Source organism: Phyllostomus discolor, chromosome 7 (genome assembly GCF_004126475.2).
Source record: "Phyllostomus discolor isolate MPI-MPIP mPhyDis1 chromosome 7, mPhyDis1.pri.v3, whole genome shotgun sequence".
Taxonomy (NCBI): Eukaryota; Metazoa; Chordata; class Mammalia; order Chiroptera; family Phyllostomidae; genus Phyllostomus; species Phyllostomus discolor.
Genome location: NC_040909.2, coordinates 50200716 through 50223715, shown reverse-complemented (window position 1 = coordinate 50223715; position 23000 = coordinate 50200716). Strand labels below are relative to the sequence as shown.

General features: G+C 39.5%; 1 protein-coding gene across 6 annotated transcripts in view; it reads left to right on the top strand.

The window, feature by feature from the left end:
* ARHGEF3 (Rho guanine nucleotide exchange factor 3) overlaps nucleotides 1-23000 on the top strand; it is a 320037-nt gene that overhangs the window by 279738 nt on the left and 17299 nt on the right. For all 6 annotated transcript variants that reach the window (XM_036030937.1, XM_036030938.1, XM_028517989.2 and 3 more), the window contains 5 exons: nucleotides 12753-12923; nucleotides 15619-15681; nucleotides 17296-17392; nucleotides 17551-17627; nucleotides 22277-22534. In XM_036030937.1, coding sequence (XP_035886830.1) covers nucleotides 12753-12923; nucleotides 15619-15681; nucleotides 17296-17392; nucleotides 17551-17627; nucleotides 22277-22534 — 666 coding nt within the window. The remainder of the gene's footprint in view (nucleotides 1-12752; nucleotides 12924-15618; nucleotides 15682-17295; nucleotides 17393-17550; nucleotides 17628-22276; nucleotides 22535-23000) is intronic.

The following is a 23000-nucleotide window of genomic DNA, read 5'->3' as shown; positions in this document are numbered from 1 at the left end:
TGGAGTGGTGCTTGCAGCAGCTCATCAAGACACTGCAGAACTTGTTCTCTCTTGCCTCCCCTGTGCCCCATGTGGACTGGGGGCTCGAGTCTCAGCACAAAGGGGGCATTTGTGGAAGTCAGAGGGGAACAGCCGACTGCATGGCACCCCGTCTGCTTCTGACCAGGGAAGTTAGTGCTGCTGGTAGATGGAGCACAGATGTCTGGATCCCTCTGGGCCCATAAATCCTCTCACTAGCCTGCCCAGGAGGAAAATCCGGCCAAGCTCCAAAGGGCTCTGCATGCAGTCCTCCTGTGGAGTGAGGAAGGCAAGCTCGCTTCCACCCGTTGGCCAGTCACCTCCCTGTCACAGCACAGCTGTGCATGCCTGGTGGACTCATTTGAGTCCAGTGCGTGCTCTGGAATGCTGGATTCATCACACTGTGATTGAGCCCTGCCTCCTCTTTGAACGTGAACTTTATTTATTTATTTTTTTCTTTTTCATGAGAAAAGTATATGATCGTTATGGAAAAATACAGAAAAGGAGAAAGTGAAAAGAACACATATAGCCTTCCACTCTAAAACAACCCCTGTTACTATTTTAATAATTCCCTTGCAGTATTATTATAGGTATAACTACATAACGTACACACTCTGTGACTAATTTTTGGCTACGCCTAGTCTATCTAGTCTTATCTTTGTGTGACCTGTTCCCTTTTGGATGAAACCTCCTACGGAGACTATGGATGATCAGTTTCTCTTGCATCTCTATTGGTCTTGGCCTCCCATATTTCCCAGCTATGCAATGAGGTATATAAATGTTCTTCTTTATTATCGTTACAGCCTCTTGGAAGAATTATACCTTTTATTAAAGTTAAATAATCATTTTACTTCTTTTAATATGCTTTTTGGAAGTCTTTTGGTTTTCTTTTGGTTTTTGCATTTTGCCTGGTGTGTTTTGTTTCTTTTTCATTTTTATTTTTCCTTTGTCATTTAGCTGGATGAGAATTTTGTTATAGTTTAAGGGAAGTATATCACAGTTATTCTTGGAAAATATTGTCTTTTTCAAACAATTTTAAATTTATTTCTAGGAGATGGGGAGGGAGGGAGAAAGAGAGGGAGAGAAACATCAATGGGTGTTTGCCTCTCGTGCACCCCTTCCTGGGGACCCAGCCTGCAACCCAGGCATGTGCCCTGACTTAGAATCTAACTGGCCACCCTTTGGCTCTCAGGCTGGTGTTTAATCCACTGAGCCATACCAACCAGGGTGCATATGTATTTTTAAAAAACAAAACCATAATCATAATATGTGCAGTATTTTAACTTGCTTTTGTCTTAACAGTATAAAGTAACCTTGTAGTGTGAGAATATATTTTCATATCATTAAATATTTTTCACAGACCCAATTCTAAATGGGTATATATACTATTTCATTAAAAAGATATGCCAGTTTATTTCATTATTCTTCTATTGTTGAATACTTAAGTTTCCTCCATTTTTTTTACAATTACAGGTGACAGCACTTTAAACATCCTGATCAGAAATCTTATGTATGTCTATATTTCCAGAAGTGGAAGACTGGTTAAAGGGTGTGAACACTATAGGCAGTTGATGTCATGAGAGTTGGGTCTTCATTCTTGATGTCTGTCTATCCTAAATAGAATTGCTTCTCTGTGTTCTCACATCCTAATTCTAGACTCATAGTCACACATCTCCCTCTTTTTTGACAGTTTTTCCCTCTGCTGTGACATCTTTATAAGATGGCTCTTCACCTGGGCCTTTTAACTTTTCTACACGGGCCAAGATTGTTTCTTACTTTTCTTTGTGTCCACAGTGCCTAACACTATACATTACTTAGGACATGCTCAGAAATTGGTAGTTACTATTATTATCATTTTTTTTACTAGAAAAGGTGGCCATTATGCTTCCTAGGGGCTGTCTAGGAGCTGACAGTGGGTGTCCACCTAGTAATATTATATAACTGGGCTACTTCACAGTAGCAAATGACTCCCCTCCCCAACTAGTATTCTGTCAGGGAGAACTGTTGTGGCTAAATAAGGATTTCTAATAACTGTAGTCTCTGCCCCATTCCCTGGTCCTCAGATCTAGATATTATGTCATGCAATCCAGATGCAATAAAAAATGTGATATCAGTGTCCTCCATTAATATTCCTTCTTTCTACTATGTTATTTGTTCTTCTCTAGACTTGTTGGGGAGGTAGTCAATATAAAAAAAGGAGATAGTGCCTGCCCTTGAGAATGCTAAAATCTACTTGGTAAAAGTTGTTTAAGAAATATTAGCAAGTGAGGGAAAAAAAGGAAATTCAAAACCATTGTATCCCAATTAATTATACACACATATAATAGTATATGTATAGGAAAGACCAGAAACAGCATCCAATTTTTAATATTAGTTATCTCTTGGAAATACCATTAGAAGAGACTTTTATAGTTCTTTTGTTTTGTCTTATGTTCTCCTCCTTTATTCTCTATGACATAGAATTACAAATTAGTAAAGAATGAATAAACAAGCTGAGACTATTGAGTTTATTTTTTATATTATGTATTTCTATCATGCTTGAATTTTAAAAATACAGGGTGGGGTAAAAGTAGGTTTACAGTTGTGAGTATGCAAAACAGTGTTTACTCTTATATTATTATTTATTAATCATTGTATTATTTTCTATATGAGCAACTATAAACCTACTTTTGCCCTACCCTGTAATTATATATTACCTTTGCAAGCAGATAAAAATGTATGATATTTGAAAATCTTATATGATATACATATTAGAGGACACTTAGTAATTGCCTGGAGACAGGTTGAAGGAAGGGTGGAAGGATTTGCACTGGGCCTGGAATGGCTCAGAGGTGATGAGCGTGAATGGGAGAGAGGGCATTTCAGATTTGAGGAAGGAGAGAGGGAAGACCGATGCCATCTAGACATGGAAAATAAGTGAGAAGAGTGCCCAGGCATATTTGTTTAATTTCCATAAGCTGGAAACCATGATTTTCTTCTCCAAGGTCCTCACACTCAGTCCCTTGATCCAAGGTCATACACTTCCTATAAATGACAAAAGTCTTTGATCCTAAGTTATTTGCAAGATACAGAAAGAAGATGCTGATGCAGACTTCCGGCCAAGATAGGCATACTGTGCCTCCTTGCACAACCAAAAGAAGGACAACAACAATTTAAAAACAAAAAAATCAATCAGAACTGACAGAAAATCGAACTGTATGGAAGTCAGACAACCAAGGAGTTAAAGAAGACACATTCATCCAGACCTGTAGGAGGGGCAGAGACCGGCAGCTGGGCAGAGAGGACTTGCAGCAAGGTGGCGGCTGGTGGACCCAGTGAGGCAGCAGCTGGTGGAGCAGGGGTCCCACATTCACATGGGAATAAACCAAGAGGAACAACTGGGGAATGAAACAACCACACAACCTAGGGCTCTAGCGCAGGGAAATAAAGCTTCAAACCACCAATTGAAAACACCTGTGGGAGTTGAGGTGGCAGCAGGAGAAACTCTCAGCCTCATAGGAGAGTTCGTTGGAGAGACCCACAGGGTGTTAGAACATACACAAGCCTACCCACCTGGGAATCAGCACCAGAGGGGCCCACTTTGCTTGTGGGTAGTGGGAGAAGTGACTGAAATCTGGCAGAGAGCAGAGCAAGCACTACTGTTCCCCCTTGGAACCCTTCCCTACATCCAACATCACAACACAGCGACGTGGGTTGACCCACCCTGGTGAACACCTAAGGCTCCACCCCTCATACATAATAGGTGCACCGAAACAAAAAAAAATGGCCCAAATGAAAGAACAGATCAAAGCTCCAGAAAAAATACAACTAAGCGATGAAGAGGTAGCCAACATATCAGATGCACAGTTCAAAACACTGGTAATCACGATGTTCACAGAATTGGCTGAATGTGGTCACAAATTAGATGAAAAAATGAAGGCTATGCTAAGTGAGATAAAGGAAAATATACAGGGAACCAATAGTGATGGGAAGGAAACTGGGACTCAAATCAACAGTGTGAACCAGAAGGAAGAAACATCCAACCAGAAAAGATTGAAGAAATAAGAATTCCAAAAAAAAGAGAAAGGTCTTAGGAACCTCCAGGACATCTTTAAATGTTCCAACATCCGAATTATAGGAGTACCAGAAGGAGAAGAGGAAGAGCAACAAGTGGAAAAGTTATTTGGACAAATAATAAAGGAAAACTTCCCCAATCTGGCAAAGCAAATAGGCTTCCAGGAAGTCCAGGAAGCTCAGAGAGTCCCAAAGAAGTTGGACCCAAGAAGGAACACACCAAGCACATCATCATTACATTACCCAAGATTAAAGATAAGGAGAGAATGCTAGAAGTGGCAAGAGAAAAGGAGACAGTTACCTACAAAGGAGTTCCCATCACACTGTCAGCTGATTTCTCAAAAGAGACCGTACAGACAAAAAGGGGCTGGAATGAAGTATTCCAAGTCATGAAAGGCAAGGACCTACATCCAAGATTAATCTATCCAGCAAAGCTTCCATTTAAAATGGAAGGGCAAATAAAGTGCTTCTCAGATAAGGTCAAGTTAAAGGAGTTCATCATCACCAAGCCCTTATTATAGGAAATGTTAAAGGGATTTATCTAAGAAAAAGAAGATAAAAAATATGAGCAGTAAAATGACAACAAACTCATAGTTATTAACAACCACACCTAAAACAGAAACAAAAGCAAACCATGCAATCAACTAGAACAGAACCACAGAAATGGAGATTACATGGAGGGTTATCAACAGGAGAGTGGGAGGGAGAGAGTGGGGAGAAGAGACAGAGAATAAGGAGCATAAAGGGTAGGTAGAAAATAGGGAGAAGTGAAGAATAGTATAGGAAATGTGGAAGCCAAAGAACTTATATGTATGACCCATGGACATGAACTAAAGGAGGGGAATGTGGGTAGGAGGCAATGCAGGGCGGAGGGGAATAAAGGGGGAAAATGGGACAACTGTAATAGCATAATCAATAAAATACATTTTTTAAAAAAGATACAGAAAGGAGCTTGGAGTGTGTGTGTGTGTTGGAGGAAGCAACCAGAAACCATATTGCCTTGCAATCTGGAAGGTCAGGGTATAGCTAAGAAGTGACCTGTATTCCATGTCAAGAAGAACTCCTGACTTTCTGCCAATCTTTACTATTCTTAGAATGGTAGTTAAACCATTGTAATAGTTGACTATTATAATTGAAAACTTGTCCATTTTTATTTAGTAATAACAACTGCATTAGTTGGGTATTTACAGTGAGCCAGGTTCTATGTCAAGTACTTTATGCAAGGTAGGATTCATCGCCACTTAATAAAGGGAGAAACCTAAAGGTTGGAAAATGTGCCCAACGTCACATAGCCAATAAATGCAGGAGCTGGGATTCAGTAGCATCTTCGCAGTGCTTCCCCTGCAGTAGGCTTTTGCAAAAAGTCAGTTTGGTCATAATAAAGCCTGCAGTTTGCCAGGATCTCAAAATAATGGCCAGACTAGATAGCTCAGTTGGTTAGAGTGTTGTCCCAATACCCCGAGGTTGCAAGTTTGATCTCTGGTCAGGGTATACATAAGAATCGACCAATGAATACATAATAAGTGGAACAAAAGTCAGTGGTTTTTTTCCCCTCTCTCTCTTCATTCTCTCTCTTCCCCTCTCTCTCTAAACAAAAAAAAATTAGTAATAAGATAAAATAAAATAAATGTAATGGCCAGACTTTCAGCCTGGGTCATTCCATTTCACTGCTGATCCTCCCTCCCTTCCTCCCTGTGTGACAGGGAAAATCATTGCCATTTTAGCTTGTAGAATATTGTATCATTAATATTACCATACAAAAGCCATTTTATGGTGCCCAACCAAGAGGTTATGCTGCTGCTCCAAGCCTTCAGAAGGCTTCCTAATTTCAGCTTGCACTAAGCAATTTGTACAATATTTCCCCATACCCGAACCAAATATTTTCTTCATCTTTTCATTCATCTACTCAGAATCTCTCCCAACCACAGAAAGGCTTCTCCTTGCATTGAGTCTATGGGGTTTGACATTTATTGATTGTGAATTGACCAGAAGCCTTTTACCATGTTTTTAGTGTACATTAATCTGAACTAGAATCTATATGTATTATTTTGTGTTTATACCATCACTTTGAACTCAGTGTTCATGGTCTTGCTGGTTTTGTCTGCTGGTTTTGTTTTATCTTAGCTAATATCTCTTCATTATGGAAAATCTGGAAAATAAATGTAGAGAAGTATGATGAAAATAAAGATCATCTATAGTCTCAACATTTGGGTGACACCTGTTAACATTTTTTATTTAAATAGGGATCTTCCTTCCCTTAACTCTGTATGTGAGATCTTCCCATTATTATTAAGTTTTTCTCAAAGGAATGTTTTTTTAACAACTTTATAATGTTCCATTTTATGGTTGCACTGTAATTCATTTCATCCCTGTTGTTGGTCATTTTAGGCTTTTGCTTTTATTAACAACACTGTGCTGCTGAGGGGTTTTCTTCTTATCCTAATGAAGGACCCTCAAGGAGCTGTTTGGTCCAAGTAGTTCAGAGATGCGTCTACTGTTTGCTAGTGAATGAAAACATATATATAAATAAGCACTAATTGTGGCAGCAGTCAGTGGTATAGTAACACTGGTACATAACATGCATGTCCTACTGACAATGTACCAGGCGCTTGGCTAAGCCCTGGACAGACAGTTTCTTATCTAATCCTTACTACAACTTTGTGAGATACTTATCATCACACCCCATTACACAGAAGGAAAGTGAGACCCAAAGGGATTAACTTTTCTAGGTCCCTCAGCTATTGAGTTGACTTGAAGCCATATCTGCTTTACTCTAAAGCCTGTGATCTTAACCTAAATCTGTGTTTTATAGTCAGAAGACTGGCTCAGTTCCTATTCTAACACTTACCTTGTGCTTGTTTCTCTAATCCTCAGGTGCATGGATTTCTCATCTATTAAAAGGGGCAGAATATAAGAATCTGCCCATTGCCTCTCTCAGGGTTAGCACGAGGTTCAAATGTGGTGATACTGCACAGCTGGGCAGTGTTATTTGTCAATTTAAGTTAATTACTCTAATCAAGCCTTTCATGAGAGGCTCACTCTTCCAGTATGCTATTAAAGAATATTTTCTGATCCCAGCCATGGCTACTGTACATTTTGGTTTAACCCATTATTGTAGCAACATAGAAATATGTTTTTCTCTTACAGCCCCACCCTAACTCCCAATCCATCCAATAATAAATCATCTATTACAAAATACCAACAGTAAGCATAAAGGATTTCCCTGGCTGGAACTGTTTTTTTGGAACATGTTATCTTTGGCTGTAGAGACCTTCTATTTTTTGGAAAAGGGTGAGGAGGGAGCACCCTGCTGAACAGGCAGCATTAACAAACCAAATCTGTTCCATCATGCCTAACCTGCTGGGTTTACATTTCCTCTGACACATGTAAGGGGACCCCTTTTCCCCACCTGACAGATAGTCCCCTTTGCACTTGCAGCACCTTTTCCACATAACCAGCTCAGGCATAAACATGAGCACCCATTTCCTAAATCTGCATTATCTTTGCCCATTATGGCCATTGCTATTTTAACTGCCAGTAATTATGAGCTTTGGATTTTTGACTCATTTGCTATGCCACATTCCCTCATGGAAAATCTTACTTGTTCTGGAACATTTTTCATTCCAGGTCTTCTCAGACTCTCCCCTTACCCCCACCCCGGCTGGTACAGGTTATCTATGCATGTGTTTCTGTTTTGTATGCAATCCCTCCCAAGGCTGGGTCCCTCACTCCGAAGTGAGCCTCTCCTGGTCACCATGGGCCAGTGTTCCTTACCCCAGGGGGCACTCAGCAATGTCTAGAGATGTTTAGGTTGTCCTAACTGGTGTGGGGCACTATTGTCATTTGGCAATTAGAGGTTAGGATACTGTAGAACATCCCATAATGCACAGGACAGCCCCTCACAAGAAAGAATTTTCTGGTCCAAAACGTTAGTGGTGGCAAGGTTGAGAATTCGTGCCACGGACTGAGAAGTAGCCTAAAACTCCTCTATTTGGGCACACGCACTCCACCACACTTGAATCTTATCCTAGGGAAAGCAGGGTAGGATATTGGTTAAAAATTGGGGGCTGGAGGGGGGGGAGTTGGACTGAAATAGACCAGACCTGGGTGTCATTCTGTGTTCACCATTGACCTAGGTTTAAATTCTAGAGCACTATTCATTAGCTGCATGACCTTGAGCAAAGTGTTACCCTCTCTGAGGCTCAAGTTTCCCCATCTGTAGAATGGGTAGGAATCCTTACCTTGTGGGTATAGCAGGGCTCTAAAGCTCCCCTCACAGTACCCAGTACATACAGCATTCCATTCATTCATTAGACAGATTGTTGAGGTCATACTCTGTGCCAGTTGCTGATGAATCCATCAGTGAGCAGAACAGATAGATATCCTTGCCTCCATGGATGGTGCTTACCTTCTATTGGGAGGAAACAGACATGTCGGAAACAAAGAGTAAGTGATATCATATAGCACGTGGTAAAAAGGAGAAAAACAGCATGGGGAGATGGGGGGTGGGGAGCATCACTGAAGGAATGTGGCTTTTCTCTAGCAGTAGTCACATGTTCATTCCTCAATTTCAGTCCTCTTTTCTAATTGTGCTCAGTTGTATTAATAACTCATAGGGGTGTGGGTTGTGGTGTGTGGTCAGTGGCATTGTGAAAACCCACCCATGGCTAGGGCCTCGCTGGCTATGAGCTACCCCCAAGGCCAGACAGCTGCTGACTGCACATCTGACCAGCATTCTTTATTTCTTCTTTGGGACTTTCCCCCTTTCTAAGTGGAACCTTAAAAAGACAAAGCATTTGTTTTATCCAGCTTAACTAAAGGTATAAATCTTAAGTTCGATTGGGTCAAAGAGCCACTGCAGCAAGTGAGCAAATGTATAGCCTCCTCTTAACTAGATTGAAACTCCTAAAAGGCTGGGTCCCATCTCACTGAAACCTCCCCACAATGCATGTAGCAGCAGGCATGGCCTACATAGTAGAAAGAGCTGAGTTTGGGATCCAAACAGATCTAGTTGTGATCCTGCCTGGGCAAGTGCTTTAGCCTCCCTGAGCCTCAGTTTCCTCATAAAATGGGAATAAATGCCCACCTTGCAGCATGGCTGTGAGGATTGGAGAGAACTCATCAGAAATGCTAAGCTCGGGCAGGCACATAATGGCCCCTCTGGGACATTCCCCATCCCTTTCTCCTTAGTACCAGAGTCCAGTAATCACTAAGGAAACACAAAATGAGGAATTCTTAGCAAGAGAGCTTACCTGGTATAGCTCATGCCTCTTTTTTTTTCCCCTCAAACTGCAACAGAAGGAAATCTCCAACTCTCTGGAAAATTTTTCAGTAAATACATAAAAATATGCTCAATCTCACATTCAAAACATGAAACTGAAATGAAGGAGGTATAGTTGTTTTTTCCATTAGCTTAATAATAATATCCTGTTGATGAGAGTCTGGAAGAATTGTACTGTCATGTCGTATACCTTTCTGGGGACAGACTATTTGGAAGTCACTTTAGCAGCACATATCAAATATTGAAATGTTGATGCTTCTTAAACCAAGGAATTCTACTTAAGAAATCTGTCTTAAAGAAATACCAGCACAAATACATAACGGATGTTCACTGAGGTACTTTTTGTAATAGCTAGACACTGGAAATGATCTTAATGTCCCTCAGCTAGAGTTGAAATCCATGTGGTCCATCCAGACCATGGGATACTAACTCTGCAGCCATTAAAAAGAATAAGTGACTTTGGGTGACGAAAATGTTTTGGAACTAGAGAAAGGTGATGGTTGCACAACATTGTGAATGTACTAAATAAAGGTCACTCAATTGTTCACCTCAGAAATGGTTAATTTTATATGTGAATTTCACCTCAATAAATTAGTTTGGAGGCACCAAATAAATAAATTAGAGGAGGCACTGGTTAACAAAATTTCAGAGGTTTCAGTATAAGTTATTTTTTCAAGAGTGAGCCTTATACTAGCATGGAAAGACATTTTTGAATGAAAAGAGAAAACATTCTGTTTTCTGCAAATGTTAGCAAATGTGTAGAAAAGGTTTGGCAAGATCTAGAACAAGCTTAACAGCATTTACTCCTGGAAACTGGGCTTGGAAAAATGAAGGGATTTGTACTTAACTTTTGTATACTTTTGCTTCTAGAAACTGGACTTGGAAAAATGATGGGATTTGTACTGACTTTTGTATACTTTTATAATGTATGAAAATTTAAAGTTAGCATAAATTACTTTCAAACTGGTGGTGGAGAGGGGGAAGTTTGAAGTTGGTCAAGCACTGAAACTAACATGTGGGCAGTTGATTCTCTCAAGTGAAAGTGGAAAATGTCTTTCATTTTGAATCTTCTTTTTTGTGTGTTCCTCTCTTTCTGCTCTTTAACTTCCTCCTCCTCCCAGCCTGGCATCAGAACCACTGACTGAGATGAGTGAGTTATTTGATGACTCACTTTGCTTGTTTTGACCTTTCCGTGCCTGTGGCTAATTGATTCTGAGTGCTGGGGATTGGCAAGCATTAGTCTGGTCCCTGTTTTATAAGGGCCTGTTTTCAAGAGATCACAAGGATTTGTAAGATACCATTACCAAACTGTGTACTTGGAGCAAGTACTTTCTTGACCAGCCCAGGGCTGCCCCGCAATCATGAGCTCATTAATGAGCCCAGGAGCTGATGGCCGGCTGCGCCTGCGTCCGGAGCTGCGTTGCTGCTGGCAAGCAGAGCTCGCTTTTTATCGGTAATTCCCTGATGCCCCTTGCAATTTTCTTTTTACATTTTTCACTTATCCATTTTGCTTGAATTATAAAAATTTGTAACCTAGAACAAAAAATACCAGTAATCAAGCAAAACAACAGAATTTTTGTGGCATTCTCTTTATATCTTTGCTCATGTACATTTTTTCATAAAGTGTTCATATACAGATTTTTAATGATGATTTTACCTAGAAGGGATTTTTAGCTGTTAAAATTGTCTCAGAACTGTCATAATGGCTAAATAATATTCCATAAAGTAGATGAATTATAACTTATCTAACAGTGCTCTTATGTTAATAGTTCTTTTAAATTTTTCTTTCCTTTTGTAAATTTATTGTTACATCTTGGCTACCTCATAATTTCTTAGTGATGATGGTACATATATCACATGCAAAATCAGTTCCTATACTCAGGAAGTTTATAGTTCAGAGCAGGTGACCACTAAGCATAATAAAATATGATTGTTACTATATCAACAATATATCCAAATTGCCATAAAAGAGGATGAGAGAATATTGGTAAAGATTCCTAGAAGAGGTGTTTGAGCTATATCCTGAGGACAGTTAGGAGTTAACCAGGTAGGAAATGAAAGAGAAGCTATTCAGAAAGAAAAGGCACAGCTGATGGCAATGCATGGTGCATTTAGGGAATGGCAGATAGCCTAGTAGGGCTAGAAAAGGATGAATGGCAGGAGGTGTTCCAAGATAGACATACTGTGGTCAGATTATAAGAGGTATTACGTACCAAACTGAAAAGCTGGAACTTGACACTGAAGGCCACACATATGTGGCCACAGCCATAACAGTAAGCACTTGCTAAATAAGAATGCAGTTTTTGAGCACAGCAGCACCTCATTGCTTTAGCCAAGTTTCCAGTAAGTATATTGAAATCTTCTAGACTGAAGGCTGAATATGATGTACATAGCTTTGTCCTTGATCATTTACATTTGTCAAGAGAAAGCACTGTGCTAATATGTTTCAGCCTCGAGGGTGCCCTTTGGGTGGTTAAACCATCTGAAAATCTACAGGGACCTCTTTGGAAAATAAGAAAATAACTCAGGAACATGCATTATTTACTTGGTATTTAGTATATATATTAGTTGGTACTTTTCAAGTTGACAGAACCTCAGCTGAGATGAATGTAAACAGAAAGGGGAATGTATTATTTCATTAGTGTAAGAGAGGCTCTTACTGGCTTCAAGCACGGTGGGATCCAGGGACTCTAATAGTGTTGGTGAAGCGTGTTCCCTCCCTCACTCCACTGGTATCTCTCTCCATCCTCCATTCTGTGTGTCCCTTTATTTTCTCCTTTATTAGACAGATTCTTCTTTGTGATCAAAGAGAGTTGCTGCAAGAAACTTCTGCTTATATTAACTCTTGAGCTCACAATCCCAAAAGAATAGAGTCTTTCACTCCTTCCATGATTCATGTAAAACATTTTGGGGAATCACACCCCTCTGCCAGAAACAGGGTGGAGGAGTGCTCTGATTGGTCAGGTCTGGGGGAGCTCAACTAAACTGAGACAGGATACACAAGGATAGTAGGATTCTGTTCCTAGAAGGTGGAGGGGAATAGGAGTACTAATCAGAATTTTTTAAAGGACATCCACTACCGTTAATTGTCATTCTTCTGAGGAATGGAAATGTTTAATGGAAAACAGGAGAGCCCATTGCACGTCTGAGAGCTGGCTTTGTACATGTTCTTGTGCTTTATCCGGGATACTCCCAGCACCTGTGTGAAAGCAGCCCCTTGCCCAACTTTCCTTAGCGTGTAGGCTCAAGACAATGCCCTCCTTCCCAAAAGGCCTTGTGTCATTGTCCTCTATTTCTTGCAGATGTCTGATTTTTGTTCTGTTAGGGAAAGGAAGCTGCTCAAATGATCCACCCAGTCCTGCTGCTGTGCCTGTAACAGTTTGTTTTTCTTATTGTTCAGCGTTCCATTAGCTTCCGCAGCGAGAGCCGTCCTGACCTCCTCGCCCCCCGACCCTGGTCCAGAAATGCTGCCTCTTCAAGCACCAAGCGACGAGACAGCAAGCTGTGGAGTGAGACCTTCGATGCGTGCGTCAATCAGATGCTTACGGCCAAGGAAATCAAACGTCAGGAGGTAGGCTTGGGACCCACAGAGTTTGCTCCTGGAGGCAGGAGCACCGCAGGCGAGCTGGGGTGTACACAGTGTCTACAAATCAATTTTCCATGGCATTTGTAGAAGGAAGACAAATGGGGGTGCGAGAGCTTTTAAGGAACTGAGACACCAGCATTCAGCTGGATGGGTGTGGTCCCTGCTTTAAAAAAGAAACATGTGAAAATCTGAATTTACAAAGAAGATGAATTGGGAACAGTATATTTAGGATCCTGGAGTTCACAAAAATGATCATAATCATTTCATTATATTTTGATACAACTTCTAGAATATTTAAAAATATTCCATTAATGAAACTTTGATTGATTCAGTTTTGTGGAAAACTTTTCTAGGGAATACAGTTAATTTCATCCCCTATAAGTTTTCTGTATCAATATCCCTAAATGGCTGTGATCATATTACCCTTTTATAGAGAGTTTGTCACATGCCAGGCTGTACTAAGCACTTCAGATGCGCATCATGTAGTGAAATCCTTGGAATATATATTTTTGTGGAGAACTTGACATTGGAAAAGGGAGTACTTGAAAACTTTCTAGGTTATGACTCAACAATTCTTCTCTAGGAATTGTCTATGTAGCACACTTATCCACAAATGAAAAGACGTGTGTGTAAGATTATTCATCACAGTAATGTTTATAATAGAGCCAGAAAGAGCCTGAACATGTATTAATTACCAGGGACCATTAATAATAATGTCCATACATGGAATATTGTGTAGCTGTAAAAAACACAAAAAAGCACTGATGTGTATGAATGGCTAAGTGGATAAAGCAGGACACAAAACAAGGTGTTGAGTACACTACCATTTATGTAAAAGAAGAAGAAAAATGAATGTGGGTGTATATGTATGTATTTGCCTATAAAACATTAAAACATTTCTGGAAGGACACACAAGGAACTGATAACATTGTTGCCTCCTTGGAGGGGAACTGGATGATTGGAAGAGGGAGGTGAAAGGGAAAGTTTCACCAAGTATGAATTTGTGTAGTTTACATTTTGAACCATGTCGATGTATTATATATTAAAAATGAATAAATCAAGAAATCATTTGTACCAAAAAAATTCTATGAGGAAATATGGCAAAATCTTAATAATGGTTAAGAAGATGGTATTATGGGCATTTAAATTTTTTCTTTTTATGCTTTTCTGTGTTCCCAAATGTTAATAGTGTGCGTATATTACTTGTGCAGTCTGATCGTGGAAAGGACGGAGGGAAGGATCAATTCTGTGGATGAGGACATTAACAAGGCACAGTAATCACAAGGTCACCCAGCTAGAAAATAACAGAGCTAGCTTTTGAACTCAGGCCCTGTCCTAATCTAAAGCCCTTGGTCTTCATGGTGACACTATATTGTTGCACCACAGATGACTGACTGTGGCCTATCCCAGTGTGAGGTTCTGTGATTTTCCTCTGCTGGGGGTCACATTTGGTCAGTCAGGCAGTCAGGCCTGTGTACATGAGATGTATAAGGAAATCTAAGGGAGGTCCAAGTAAAGGCTAGTTAATTATATTGCGCCAATCCACTTGCTGGTTTTGATAATGCTCTATAGTTATGTAAGATGCCACCATTGGAGGAAGCTGAGTAATCCATGTACAGGACCTCTCTGCACTATTTTCGTAACTTCTCATGTGAGTCTGTAATTATTTCTAAATAAAAGGTTAACAGGACAGGGTATCAGGAGGGCGTGGTGTGGAGGCTTTACTGGGCCTCAGGAGGAACACCATGTACTGGCCCCCAGTGAGTGTTCTGCCTCCACCAGCTTTGCTAGAGAGCACACTTGCCCTGCACTCCACCATCCCCAAGAATGAAGGCTATTCTCCATCCTGCTTACTTCTTCCCTGTAGTCTAAAGAAATTGTAGTAGTCCCTTAACTAGCACCACAAATATGTAGTTTTTGATAATGTAGCCTTTGCCAACAGTTTAGATTCCCAGAGGAGAGTGTTCTGTACACCATAGCTCTTAAATTATGATAGCCTAATAGAGCCAAATTAGAAATGACCTCATTACACATTCTTGCACATAGCTAGTGTCTATAATTTTATTTATTGTACCATGTAGGGCTGAGAAGTAATTTAGAGTGAATTAACTTCACCAGACATTTAGAGTGATAAAATAATAGATTCTTTCTATAATCCTAGCCTTAGCACAAGTGGCCAATAGGAGTAGAGATTTCTGTTCAGATTTACCTTTTGTTAAGTAGAAGGAAGACAAATTATGATGGCCTGATTAATAATATTGCCATGTCCATCACTGAGAACAGATCCTGAATCATTTATCATGATCGTCACTCACAACAAACTCATATCTGTGGCTCAAACTATAATTATTTTACCTAAAATAGTTCCCTCTTGGTTGGCTGCATCAAAGTCCTGCAGCATGAAAGATGACTTGAATTGGAAACATATGTGGTACCTCTTTATTTCACAAACAGATAAGCACATTGTACAGAAGTTTTGCAAAATCTTTCCTTCATAGCTTTTAACCACTAGGTGCATTTACTTCTAAATTAATTTGTAGATTAATTTAACTCTTTAAGAATCTTTTTAAAATACTTGAGAAGTAAGTAGATTTGTGGCTTTGAGCACTGGAACCAGTGCTGTTTGAATTTGTTCTCATAATGAAAGATTTCAGTGGATGTGTTTTCTCTTTTCTTGTAGGCAATCTTTGAGCTTTCCCAAGGAGAAGCAGACTTGATAGAAGACTTGAAATTGGCAAAAAAGGTAATTTTAAATCCAGTGGTCATTTGAGTCCCCTCATATTTTCCCCCTCTGGGTAATTTCACAATTCTAATCACAATTGTGCTTTATGAGCACCCTTTATGACTAAGGTATTCCAAAATTGAGAAGAACCTGCACAAATCAAGCAGTGGAGGAAATGGCTCAAAACAAGAAGGCTCTCTGGACCTGGAACCTTTAGGGCTTCTCCTCTGTCTGTTTCTGCACCTCAAAGAATACTGCAGTTTAATTAGAGAGTGTCCATGGAGGCCTGGTTTTACATACGTTTTGGTGTCCTGGAAGTTCCATGGGCCTGGCCTCCTTATCCACCAGAGAGAATGTGTGGATGGTCTGAAACTGGAACTGAGTCTTAGAAATAAAGTCATTTGAATCTCAGAAGTGAATAAAATGGTTAAGTGAGTGAATTGCATACTGTCTTGTAAGTTAGGGTCTTTTATATGGCAGTATGTTTTTTAATCACATTGTGTGTGGGAATGTGAATGAAACCCATGCCTTGTGGCCTGTACAGTGTTGACAGCAAACCTTCCTCAGAAACTTCCAGTGACCTGTTCTCCCTGCACCCCTCAGGGAGGCTAAAATCCAGATTCCTTCATCTGATATTCACAGCCTCCTCAAAGAATCACAGGATCGGAAAGATGCCTTTCTTATTTTAAGTGTTCTTTAGTTTAACTTTCTGCTCATATGAAGTCCCATCTGTAACATTCCTGAGATCTGGCCTAGAAACTGAGTTTTAGGCAGGGTGGAAAGAAGAGGAAGACGGGGAGAACATTTAATTCTAGTAGATATCTTGCTCTTCATAGGTGCAACTCCTTCCTGCCTCAAGATTTCCTAAACTCAAGTGCCTTTAGGATGTTTCACTGCCATTCTTTTGCTTATGGTAGTCCTACCTTCTGGAAATCCTTCCCTGTTCCTTCAGCCATTCATATCCACTCATCCTCTAGGAATGAGCTCAAATCTCAGTTTATACTTCAACAATATTCACTGCCTCCTTCTCCAGGCCAAACAGTCCACCTTTAAAATCTCCCTTGTCCACTCCAGCTTTCATTCTCTGACCCTCTAGAACAGTTACAATTCAATAAATTTTTGCCGCCATGTGACATCTTATATTTTTAATCTTCAACTATTTTTTAAACATATATTTAAATTTCCATGTGTTTTTCTTACTTTCCAATTAACTTTATAAATCTCCTTGAAGGCAGGGACTGTGCCATTGAGCCTTTGTAGTCTATTACAGTGCCCTGGGAATAGTTGTATGTTCTTGTTGTTTAATTATCCTTAAAAAGAGATGGTAATAAAGTTAATTTTTAAAACATACAACTCAAATCTGCTCTATACTTCAGATTTGTGCCCTTTCCTAGATGTATGATGTACTTTGTAAAAATCTAGTTTGGTTTATGAAAACCCCAAAAAGCCCAGGCAGTGCTGGATTCCCATCTGCTCCAGCCACACCCATCTGTTGTTTCTGCAGCATTGTGGGAGAAGTTGGCAGGGTGGGTCAAATATTTCATTATTCTGTAGGGCCTCTCAGAAGCCATTTACATTAACAACTTACTTCCTCTGATTTAAACGTTTGTTGCCATCTCTGTGGTTCTTATGCAGGCCTATCATGACCCCATGCTGAAACTTTCCATAATGACAGAACAGGAGTTGAATCAAATTTTTGGAACACTGGACTCTCTAATTCCTCTACATGAAGGTATAATTTTGTTCCCAGAATGAGTTTTGACTTGTAGCTTTAATTGAGTTGTCTTATACAAGTCATGATTATGTAATAATGTGAGTAACCCAGAATCTACTTCCAGCCTTGTTCATATTTAAATGTCTAACAAAATACTTGTTCTCTCTATTTACCAGAGCTCCTTAGTCAGCTTCGAGATGTCCGTAAGCCTGATGGCTCAACTGAACACGTTGGTCCCATCCTCGTGGGCTGGGTAAGAAAAGTTCTCTGGTCTTAATGGAAGCTAAATATAAATATTTTATATGGAGTTTCATTTTAGCCAGACTTTTTTTTTATTAGCAAACACTGGTTTCACACTAGGGGAAAAAAAAGCAAATTCCTAGTAAAATTTATCATTATTGTTAAGCTTTATATCTTAAAGCATGGAAACAATTTTTTTATTACAAATTTACTGCATTTAAAGATAACATGCTTTTTTGCAATAAAATAAAGTAAGACTAGTTAATGTTCAATTCATGTCAATTACTAATAGAATTATTACCAATTCTATCCTAGTAAAAATGTAGGGACATATTCCTGTCCATCATCATGCAAAAGCTTTTATCAGGCTATCAAAAAAGTCTCATGGTCAAGTGTAGTTTCATAAACAAAAGTGATAAGTAAATGTTGTTCATGTTTAGCATATATCTGAGCCTAAGTAACTTCAGAGGAGACCTGAGTATTATGCTGACCTTCACCACAGTATAACCCCTTTCCTTTCCTAATTAAAGAAATCAGCTGTGACCTAAATTTATGGTCCTGGGATGAATTTATGTTTTATCGGGCACATAGGTGGTTGTTCATTTGTTTGATTTATTTTAGACCAGGCATGTGCTCTCTATTTTGCCACAGTCCTCATCACTCCTATGGTATGCTTCTGTGTCCTTCTGTGAGTACTTGAGTGTTCCACCCCAGTTCCAAGTGTTTTCCATTTGTTTATGAATCAGGTAACAAAAATGGATTATTTTGATAACTTCTTCCAGGCAGGATTAGGTCTCTCATCCTTCCAGCCCACACAGTGGTCTAGAAAAAATAGGCAGATAGTGCCCCAACATCAAGTATTACAGTCATTCCATTGTTTGAGAGTTTTGTAAATGTTGTAAATTCTATTCACCATGTGAGTTCTCTTTATCCAGTTCCATTTTTATTTGTATTTTAACCTTCCTAAAACCCCCAAATTCTTAAGTTTTGACAGTGGTCTCTTACATTAACTTATGCTTCTCAATTACTGCTTTTCTTCAGAGCTTTGAAGGTTTCATGACTTAACTAGCTTTAGTTCAGGAGTCAATTTTAGCACTGAGGCTGAAATATCCCAAGGGTTTCTGAAAGACAAGTAATGTTCTGAGATGAATAATTTAGAAAATGTGCTTTAATAATTCAGGAGAGGTCATTTATCTTATATTTTTGACTTTCATTTTATTATAAGCCATGGTAGATGTTTTAACTTCTGTAGCCCACAAAGAAATTTTTCTAAAGAGCAGTACAGCTGGAGACAGAGAAGGTGTAATGAGAAGAGAGGGTGTGCCTCACTGTGCTTAAACTTCTGAGTCTGTGGACTACTTTGATGGGAGCCAAGGGGCCAGTGAGGCCACACTCCAGAATTAGCGTGGTGACTGCTCTGTTTCTGATGAGATGGCATTGTAGAACTTCATGGTTTCCTTAGACACCAGTATACAATTATCAGTTTGTACCAGAAGGAAAACTATAGGCATTTGCCTTGTTATTATTTTTTTCCTGAATGAAATGTTTTATCGCTTTTACTAAAAAATTGGTTTGATCTGGGGGATAGCTTTTGCAGTCCTGTTCTGTACACACCCAAAGGAAACGAGACCATGCTGCCTCATTGCTATCTGGACCCGTCAGACATCAAATGGGGACTTGCAGCTTGAGGAGTAGCCTAAAATTAAACAACTGGACTATTGTTACCAGACTTCATGAGAAATGGTCCTTATTTATCAGGCCTGACGAGCTATTAAATGTTTTCCCTCTTTTAGCTGCAGAAGTGTTTGTGTGAGTGGGAACTGTAAACGAAGGGGTACATCTGTTTGAGTTCTGGTCTTTTTAACAGAACAAAATAAACATCTTAGTGGGCTTTGAATGAAAGAAGTCAGAGCCCATTTGACCCATGAAAAATTGATTTATTTCCCCCCAAAGGAAAAAGAAAAAAATAAAAACAAATCTTTTAAACAAGTGAGCCTCCCAAGTGGGTTAGCCCTGGCCAGTCCTTTCGACCTTAGAATGAATCAATTACTTTTACTCTGAAGACCTTAAACAGAATGGTGATTTTCTTTTCTCAAGAAATCACCCTGGTTACTGAGGATCACTCTCCCTGATGGGTCAGCCTGCTCTCATAAGCCTCCCCTGTCATGAAGAAACAATTTCCCAAGTGACTTATCTTTGAGCTAACGTTTTTTTCAGTAATAAAATAATTTATAAGCTGTTCAGGGCAGCAAGTTCTCATGTTAATTTGGGTTCTAATTAAATTTTAATTCCAAAGAGAGAGGCAGGGTACATGGGAGCGTATAGATTTGTTCTGTCACTTTTCACAATGTTAGGGAGATAGAAAGAATTTCTAAAAAAAAATGAGAGTTTCCCTCATAAATTCTTTCTTGATAGTCTATTTAAAGAGATGGTGAGTTCAGAGCTTTGGGGGTGGGATTTGGAGAGAACAAACTTCAGACCGGTTTTGTCTCCAGCTGAGCAAGTAGTTTTGCTTCTCTAAACCACAATTTCTCCAATAAAAATATTCTAGAGATAGATAATAATAATAGCTAGTACTTACTGATTCTTAACCAGGAGCCAAGCTTGTGCTACACTTTTTATGTGCCTTATTTCATTAGAAGAAAGAAGAACATTAGTATGTGCATTTTGTAAGTGGAGAAACTGAGGCTCACAACTATCACCTTACTAGTAACTGTCTGAGTTAGGCTTTGAACATGATTCTCCCTGGTTCCTGGACCTTTCTTCTTAACCACTGTGCTATCTATTGCCTCTTGCATTTCATGTAAGTACACATGTATGTAGTTGGGAACCAAGATGTGTACATTCTTCATTTCCAATTCAGTTATAGATCACCTGTGGTCTTCTCTATTCAGTGGGCTGAGCCAATAGCCTTTCGGGTCACACCTAAAACAACTATTTTAGGTGTGAACACAGGTCTGGGGCTGGATTTGGTTGCCATGGCAGCAGGGCTGGTAGGATCACAGATAGTAATGGCCCATTGGGCAGTGAGCAACAGTGTCTTTGGGGGTTTCTCACTAGTTTACATCCGATGATTACTGCCGATTTGTCTCTCTATAATGAAAACATTGGGCATTTCCAAGTCTCTTTAAAAGACAAGGAAGTGGAAATGAAATTGGGAGGGCCTGAGGCTTGTTTTAATTAACTCTGAAAATCTAAATTACAAGCCACAATACCACATCTGGAGAGGGGTGTGTCGGTACCAATTATTATTACTTTCAAATACAGGTTTGAGGAAAGAATTTCTGCAGCTCTTTTTTTTTCTTAACACAAATAGAGGTTTTTCATAACATGTAAGGAAGGTAGACATTTCCAAGGAATGTTAAACTCAACGGTGAACTTTTAAAACATTACTTCCTTGGTATTTTTTTCTGGTTTAAGTCACTGAGAAAATAATTTCAGTAAGATGTATAAAAGAAGCAACAGAATATTTAAACTTTGACCCATTGTTCAGATGCTGCCACCATTTATTTTTAAGCTGTGTTCCCAAACCATCAAATATTACCTAATCTGGTAATCCATTAACATACATTTATTTGTTCATTCAGAATACAAACTTTGCTGTAGAGTAAGTAAGCCCAGTGCAAAGTACTGAGGATGCAAACATGTGTTGCACTGAACCCCCTGCAGAGCAGGTGTTGTGGTGAATGTGGCATTGTAATCCCAGGGAGAGAAGCACACAGCAGGGCCATTGACTGCATTTTATTGCCTCAGTTAATGGTCAGGAAGTTGACAGCACATGCATTAGGAGAATGGTGTTGGGTGCCACTAAGAGGGAGGAGTGGAAAAGGGAGAGGAGCAACCCTTTTCCTGAGTCTGTGAGTCTGTTTGCATGATTTAACTAATGGAACATGTCAGAGAAATTAGTATTTTACTGGAAGGGAGGTAGTGTAGTTGGAGTGTTCCAAAATTTTTAAGCTTAAATTGCTTTTTGCATGGTATTGTGATGTTAACCATTGGGTAGAGCCAAGGATGATTTCTGGCCTGTCAGAACTAATTTAAAAGATTTTACTAAATGCTTCTTGCATCTAATTTTTTACTAATTATACTTTTCCTTTAAGTTCTTGGCATTCTTTGTAATTGGTCTGTCTTGGACTCAGTTAACCTTAGGCTCACACAGAGGTGCCTGCACCAGGCTGTGCCAAGGGCTGGGCTGTGGAGTCTGAATCCTTGCTTTCTTTTATGCCACAAAGTCTTCCAGATATGTTTCTTATGAATAATTTTTAAAGAAATTCTTTTTTTTAATAGGCAGCTTTCCCCTTCCCAGATACTTTTGGAAGTTTAGGAAAATCCTAAACTATATGTATATGAAATTATTTTAGTTCTTTTGTTTCTAGCTTAGACTGGCCACAATGCAAACAAATTAGGACAAGAATCTAAATAATCAAGAAAATAAACATGTAACTAAGAGAATTAATGTGTGCAAGCAAACCAACACCTAAAAAAACTTCATTACCTGCCATTTCGAAGATTCCATTGGTCTGTATCCTCCAGCCTTGCAGATGAAGAGTGTTGGCCAGGCCTGGAGACCTGTTCAGGTTTTGTCCAGTCCCAACAAGTGATGTTAGCTTGTAGCTTCAGTTATTTTAACCCTCCAACCCTCTTCTGACATTCCTTTCTCAGCTGCCCTGTCTTAGCTCCTATGACAGCTACTGCAGCAATCAAGTAGCCGCCAAAGCTTTGCTGGACCACAAGAAACAAGATCACAGAGTCCAGGATTTCCTCCAGCGATGTTTAGAATCCCCCTTTAGCCGCAAACTGGACCTCTGGAATTTCCTCGATATTCCAAGAAGCCGCCTGGTAAAATACCCTCTGCTTCTTCGAGAAATCCTGAGGCACACACCAAATGATAATCCAGATCACCAGCACCTGGAAGAAGCTGTAAGTTTGTTTCTTTCTCTCTTGCTCTGATGTTTTCCCTGTGTAATGGTAGAGAATTAGGTAGATGGGTGAATGAAGGGTCCTTGGGTGTACAAGATTCAGGAATCTTGGGTTCCAGATTTGGCTGTGCCATCAACTATGTTTTAATTTTGCAAGTTACTTCTTTCTCTGCCTTGATTTCCTAATCTATAAATAACATACAGTCTTTACATGAAATGAACTCTGAGGTCCCTTTGGTTTTTTTTTCAATTTTTATTGATTATGCTTTTACAGTTGTCCCAATTTTTCCCTGTTGTCCCCCTCCACACACCATCCCACCCCATTCCCTCAGGCAAATGCCACACAATTGTTCATGACCATGGGTCATGCATATAAGTTCTTTGGCTACTCCATTTCTTATACTGTTCTTAATATCGCCATGGCTATTCTGTAACTGCCTGTTTGTACTTCTTAATTCCCTCACTTT